At 46.5% G+C, this 7,109-nt stretch overlaps 1 protein-coding gene across 1 annotated transcript; it reads left to right on the forward strand.

Moving 5' to 3' along the window:
- Window positions 1–4,489: 4,489 nt before the first annotated feature.
- LOC149827959 (receptor protein kinase-like protein ZAR1) lies at window positions 4,490–6,637 on the forward strand. The gene is made up of 2 exons (XM_090018301.1): window positions 4,490–5,772; window positions 5,872–6,637. Exons 1-2 carry the CDS (start codon window positions 4,506–4,508, stop codon window positions 6,462–6,464), a joined length of 1,860 nt encoding a protein of 619 aa, XP_089874427.1. The 5' UTR covers window positions 4,490–4,505; the 3' UTR covers window positions 6,465–6,637.
- Window positions 6,638–7,109: the final 472 nt, after the last annotated feature.

Genomic DNA, 7,109 nt, shown 5'->3' on the forward strand with positions numbered 1-7,109 from the left:
TTTTTTCGTGTCTAATTATAGCCGGGCCGAGGATAAGATCTAACGCAAAGCAACCCTCTCGCACAACAACAGATGGAGCCCTCCAAGTTTTAGAAAATAATTCCTGAAACACTTCACAGGACCAAAAAAGATGTTGTGTGGTTTCTTCAGCCTGTCGACAAAGCACACACCAACTGGGAAATTGAAACCCCATCCTCTTGATATTGTTATGGGTTTGTATCTGATCATGAAGAATCAACCAAGCCAATACCTTGGTCCTTGGAGGTGGTCCCTTCGCCCATAAAACATGTTTGGCAATCCAGCCCATACTTGGAGGTAAAAGAGAACGGTAGACCTTGTGGACTTGGAAAACTCCCGCAATTGAGACTGCCCATTGAAGCCAAGATCTGTCTACCCCCATGTCCAAATCCTTGTCAAGAAACAAACGCAATGCCCTAAACCACATTTTCCTCAGATGTGATGTGTATGGTCCACAAGCCTCCCGACGAACAACAAGTGAATCGATTAGACCATGTTTCAGTCGAAGAAAGTTTGCACATGCATCCTGTGAAGTATGAGCCAACAAACACTACTTTACAGCCAATGCCACACTCCTTTTACGCAAAGCAAAAATTCCTAAGCCAGCTATAGTCCTTAGCATAACGATGGAGTCCCATCTCACCAAGTGCCTCTTATAAGGTCCATTTACACCACGCCACAAAAAGCTGGACATGACGCACTTAAGCTGTTGCTCAACGTTGACTGGCATAACACAACCGACATGAAGAATTCCGAAATTGCTGACAAAAGATGCCTAATCAAAGTAATTTTTGCCTGCAAAAGAAAAATATCTGGTACACCAAGACTGGAGCTTAAGACACACTTTGTCAACAACTGGTGCCCATGATGTTTTAGAGGTTGGCTTGACTTGTACGGGTAGCCCCAAGTACTTAATCAGTAACGGCCCTAAAGCGCAGTTGAAAATTTTTTCTGTCGCGTGTTGACTAATTGGATCGCCATTCAGAAGCGTGACCGAACAATTATTTTCATTGAGCTTCAGCTCGGACAAAGCTGCAAAAAACATGATAGTAAGCTTTACCCGGAGCATCTGCTGCAGTGAAGCCCTTCCGAAGACTAGCATATTGTCTGCATATTACATAATATACCCAAAAACACCTTGGATATCCAATGATTGTATGAAGCCCCTTGTATGTGCACGTCTAAGAACCACCGCAAGTCCTTCTACCACTGTATTAAACAAAAGCGGAGATAACAGACATCCTTGTCGTAGGCCGCGCCGCAATGAAAACTACTCACCCTTTATTCCGTTAATGGAAACCATAGCTTGTGCATTAGTAAGGAGCTCTGACACCCATCTGGAAAAACGGCTGCCGAATCCCATGTGATTCACCACTTGCAAAAGCAAAGGCCAGTACACAGAATCATATGCTTTATTAAAGTCAAGCTTCAACACAAAGTAAGGCGTACGACTCGCGTGCATGGAATGAATGACCTCTGAAGCCGATATATATGCTTGTTGAACTCTCCGTTGGATTTGCGGCGGCGGTTGGAATCCTTGACGCCGGTCGCCGAAACCTTGAAATCCTTGACGTCGGTGGCCAAAACACCCTTCACTCTGTAAAACCCCTTTTTGCAGTCTCGAGTTGGTGTCTCCAGTGCAGTGAGGGCGTCGTTGCAGAGGAGGTCGGGCGACAATGGCTCCAATGCGTTGAGGAATAATGTTGCAAAGAATGAAACAAAGGTTGGGCGACGATGGGGCGTAACGGCAGAGGAGGTGGGTTCAATGAGGGTTCCAGCAAAGAAAGAATGGGAAGGGGATATATCGTGCAACTCTGGGTGGGTTCGATTGGGGTTCCAGTAGATATGCTACAAGAGGGGGATATCATGAAGTTGTGGGTGAGTTAGATTAGGGATTCCAAAGAGAAAGAGAATGGGTGGGGGATAATGGAATGTCTGTGAGTGGGTTAGATAGGGGGTTCCAACAAGTGAGAATGAGAGTGGGGAGGGGATGAGGTGGGCTTCAAACAGAGAGAGGACAAGAGGGGTAGATTGGTCGGAGATGGCACTCGACGTCGGAGGCAGCAGTGGTAAGCCACATTATCAGCGCACCACGAGCAGACAGACGCCCATGTGATGCCCAGAGAGAGAGGGTTCGAGAGAGAGAGAGAGAGAGAGAGAGAGAGAGAGAGAGAGAGAGAGAGAGTCGGTGTGCCTGTCGAGGCTTTTTCTTTTTAAATTTGTTCTCTTGTCCCTCTTCTCATCATAACAGAGGATGCAACGAAAATAACACATAATATAATAGATGCGGAAGCGGATCAGGTCATGCTGAACATGACTGTTTTTTCTCATGCTGACATCGTGGCCATCCGATTTGCATTTTAAAAAGCTCAAAAGTCAACAAAATTACGTGGCATTCATCCAAAATGCAAACAGATGGCCAATGTTACTTTACTCCTATATATGAAAAAAAGAAAAAGAAAATATAAAAAAATTTACATAAAATTCAGAAAAATAACAAGTTTAATCATCCAACTCTGATCTCTCAAAAATCTCTATAATGAGTATTTATAGAAAAACTTGATGAACCCTAGATCTACTTTGGATCCAAGAAAGATCCATTAAATAAAAATATTCAATTATAAATAAATAATCTAAATAAAAAGCTTAAACTAAATTGGATCCAAATTAATTTTTGTGGACTTGGGTCTTTTGCTTGGCTCTTGCATCAACTAGGAAGCGCATACAAAGAGGTGGCTCATGTGATGATTAGGATAGCATTTTAAAAATATAGTCATATAGAATTGTGGCCCAATTGAATTTTAGATAAACTTAGGATGTTTTGGGTTTAAAATAAAGTAGATTTGATTTGCAACATGGTTTTAATCTCTAAAATTTCATTTTTGACACTTTAACTAAAAAAGTCAAATGTTGTAGAATAACCTGGCTATGAAAAAAAATGTAGTAAAATTGGACACCTATATAAGGAATTATGATAAAAACAAGTAAGTGTATTTAAGATAGACCTTGATTTTGAGGTGAGTCCATTTAAAAGGTACTTTTAAATAGTCAAATGATGTTTTTAGGTCTTCAATATAAAATAAAAATTAAAACTAAATTCGTTATATTTCAACTGCAACAAATTTTACTTGAATTGAACTGTGTATTGAGAAATATGCTAAAAATAAAATAAGCTATTTAGAATCTACCAATTGGAAAGGACATATCAACTTGCAACTTTATTAGTATTTTTATGATATATTTTTGACCCAAAAATCCTATCTTACAAGTCTACATGAAAACTAGGGTTTAAATTAGGGGTGTCAACGGGTAGGGATTACCCATACCCGAACTGTACCAAACCCTATAGGGTCCGGGTATGGTGATAAATAAGATGACCAGATTAATATTCGGGTCCGAAAACGAAGGTCCGATTAATACGTATAGTTTGTGAAATTTTATACTAGAACCGGGCCCGAGCCAAGTTTCGATTAAGACCCGCAATTTTTCAATAAAAATGATAAAAAATATTATTTTACCGGGTCTGGTTCATTCAGTTCTTATCGGATCCAGGTATGGTTTCTTTTTTAGTGGGTTCGATTAAAACCAATTGGGAAGCCAATAGTCGGAACCCAATACCATACTCAAAAAGCAGGGTCAGGTCTGGTTTCACTTAGGTCCGAACCAAACCCGACCCATGGTTGGATTTTGATGATTAATGAAAAGGCTGACCTGAACAGATGCATATTTGGACATTGATTTTGGTTATCCAATCAGATTTGGTGTGTCTTCTAAACAAAAAAACAACCGCATGAACGTGTTACTTTGAAACTACATGAGTTTCGAGCTTTTTAAAAACAACTTGTAAATTTTTGTAAATATCGCAGTTCTGTCGTGTAATTTGAAAATATCACATTGGTAACGTGATAAAAGCCGCTTTTTAAATTTAAAACGAACAAACATCTAGGATCAAAAGGAGCGTCGAGCAAAAAATTGTTTTCAAACAAGCTTTAAGTCTGGAATCGAACCCAGAGGCACAACAACCTAACCATTTTTTGAGATTATCAAAAAACAAAAATTATACATATCCTAATATTTGTCATTATACTGAGCTTAATCAAATTTTTAATGATTGATCAAACTCTGCTGGTTTATGTTTAACGAACCTGTTCAAGCTCGACTCGTTTACTTACCAGGACGAGTTCGAGCCGAGTGAGTTTAATCGATTCGAGCCCAACAAACATCTTTTCTGTTTTTTTTTTTCGAGGGATTTAAAAAAAAAAATCAATTTTATCGCGATATTTTTCGTAGCTGAGAATATCCCGATAAGGAGATTTGGGAGACTGTTGGTTTGACCATTTGGGTGGATTTAAAATAAGCTCAGATGGCCCCACTAGAACTGGGGATTGGTTTGGGGGCTGTTGGCAGTAAAAAAACAAAACAAAAGGTGTTTTCGAAACCAAAAGTAGAAAAGCAAAGGAAAAAGGGGGAGAGAGAGAGGAACGAAAATGGCGGTCTTTGTTGGCCATCTCTTCTCTCTGGTGGTCTGCTGCTTCTCCTTAGCGTCTTCGCTCACACAGGATGGCCTCTCCCTCCTGGCCCTCAAATCCGCCATCTCGTCCGACCCGACCCGCGCCCTCTCCGACTGGACGGAGTCCGACCCATCCCCTTGTCGGTGGAACGGCATCACCTGCATCTCCGGCAGGGTTGCCGGGATCTCCCTTCCAGGGAAGCGCCTCTCCGGTTACATCCCCTCCGAGATCGGCGCCCTCCCTTCCCTCCGCCATCTCTCCCTCCCCGGGAACAACCTCTCCGGCCCCATCCCCCCGGCTATCGCCTCCTGCTCCCTCCTCCAGCGCCTCGTCCTCTCCGGAAATGCCCTAGCCGGAGAGCTCCCGCTGGCCATCGGCAACCTCTCGAACCTCGTGCAGCTCGACCTTTCCAGCAACCGCCTCAACGGCTCCATCCCGCCGGAGCTCGGCAACCTCTCCGCGCTCTCCGGCACCCTCAACCTATCCTTCAACCGCTTCTCCGGCGCCGTGCCGGAGTCCCTTGGGAACATTCCGATCGACGTGAGCCTCGACCTCCGGTTCAACAACCTCAGCGGCCCGCTCCCACAGTACGGCTCCCTCGCCAATCAGGGCCCCACCGCCTTCGCCGGAAACCCGCTCCTCTGCGGCTTCCCCGTCCAGAACCTCTGCGAGAAGCCCTCGAACTCCACGGGAATCCGGCCCGAATCGGCCCTTCCGACTAACCCGCCGCCGGAGAACGACAGAGGCGGCCGGAGGAGGGTGTTCTCCGGTGCTGCGATCGTCTTCGTCGCGGTGTCGGCCGCCGGGGTGGCGCTGGTGTGGTGGCGGAGGGGGCGGCGAGGGGGTGGGGCGGTCGGGGAGAAGGGAGGCATGGGAATCAAGGAGCAGTGCGCGCTGAGGGAGGCCCACGAGGCGCAGGACGGTAATTTCTGCGTCCTGGACGAGGGGTTCGGGGTGGAGATGGAGGAGCTGCTGAGAGCGTCGGCGTACGTCCTGGGGAAGGGCAGTTTGGGGATCGTGTACAAGGTGTTGGTCGGGCCCGGCGGCGGAGAGGCGGTGGCGGTCAGGCGCCTGGCAGAGGGAGGGTGGCAGAGGTTCAGGGAGTTCGAGGCGGAGGTAGACCCGATCGACCGGCTCCGCCACCCCAACGTGGTCCGCCTCAGGGCTTATTACTGGGCTCCGGAGGAGAAACTTCTTATTTACGATTATATCCCCAACGGAAGCCTCCACTCCGCCCTACACGGTAAGCGAAGCGTGTGTTGTGGACTTTCTTTTCGATAAAATGATGATATGACAAGACCGGGTTTCTTAGTGATTTTTTTATATGGTTTTCTTAATTTAGGGCTGTCAACGTTGGCATCGACGCCGGCGCTGACGTGGCAGAGGAGGCTGGAGATAGCGAGGGGCGTAGCGAGGGGGCTGGCCTACCTGCACGAGTGCAGCCCGAAGAAGTACATCCACGGGAACCTGAAGTCGTCCAACGTCCTGCTCGACGACCGGCTGGACCCCAAGATCTCCGACTTCGGCCTCCGGCGACTGGTGGCCGGAGACGCCCCGCCACCGCACCCCTCGTCTGCTTGCTACGCCGCCCCCGAGGCGCTAGTTGTCGGGAGCAGGCCCACCCAGAGGTGGGACGTCTACTCGTTCGGCGTGGTGCTGCTGGAGCTGCTCACGGGGCGGTCGCCGGAGTCCCGGCCCAGGCACGGGGGGCTAGAGCTGGAGCGGTTGGTGCGGCGGGCGTTCGAGGAGGAACGACCGATGGCGGAGATCGTGGACCCGGTGCTCCTGCGGGAGGTACGTGCCAAGAGGGAGGTGGTGGCGACCTTCCACCTGGCGCTTGCGTGCACGGCGACGGACCCCGAGCTGAGGCCCCGGATGAGGCTCGCCTCCGAGACGCTTGAACGGATCGGCTCCAACCTCAACCCGCTCTCCTGATTTTCTCTCTGTCTCGCTCACCGTTGTGCAGCTTCACTTGCTTGTTTTGTAACGAAATGCTCCGTCTCTTTTTCTCTTTTTTGGGGGATTTCCAGGGATATGGTTGTCTTTTAGTGGTTATGGTGTAAATTTAAACTGACGATTTAAATGAGAATCGTAAATATATTGATAATTTTAAAACGTTAAAAAATAATTTCATTTTATCGTTATTTAAAAAAAGAGAGTTTCCTCATTTTATGCCTAAGAGAGAGAGAGAGAGAGAGAGATAACACTTCCTTTTTTTATGAAAACTCAATGCAAATGCTCTTACAAAATTGTAATTATATTCTCAACTCACATGATAAGAAGAATGCAGCAACACTTCCTTGATTGTTCATCTAGCTGTAATTCTCGGACCCTTTCTTATGTGTTACCATCTGATTTTGAATTATTCATTCTCTAGTAGTTTGCGAGTTGGGGAATGCAGCAACTAATATGAGATGGGAGAGCTAGGGAATGTAGCAACTAAGATGGGGATGGGGTCCAAGGTTGGTCCTTGGTTTTAACTTTGTGTAGCAACCCTTTTCTCGATGCTTAAAAGCAAAGGTGGTCACGAGAATCAAATGAATGCTGGTTTCTTGTCCTGTTTTGTTGAACCATGATAAC

The sequence above is a fragment of the Nuphar pumila genome, chromosome 10, assembly GCF_984573655.1.
Source record: "Nuphar pumila chromosome 10, dmNupPumi1.hap1.1, whole genome shotgun sequence".
NCBI lineage: Eukaryota > Viridiplantae > Streptophyta > Magnoliopsida > Nymphaeales > Nymphaeaceae > Nuphar > Nuphar pumila.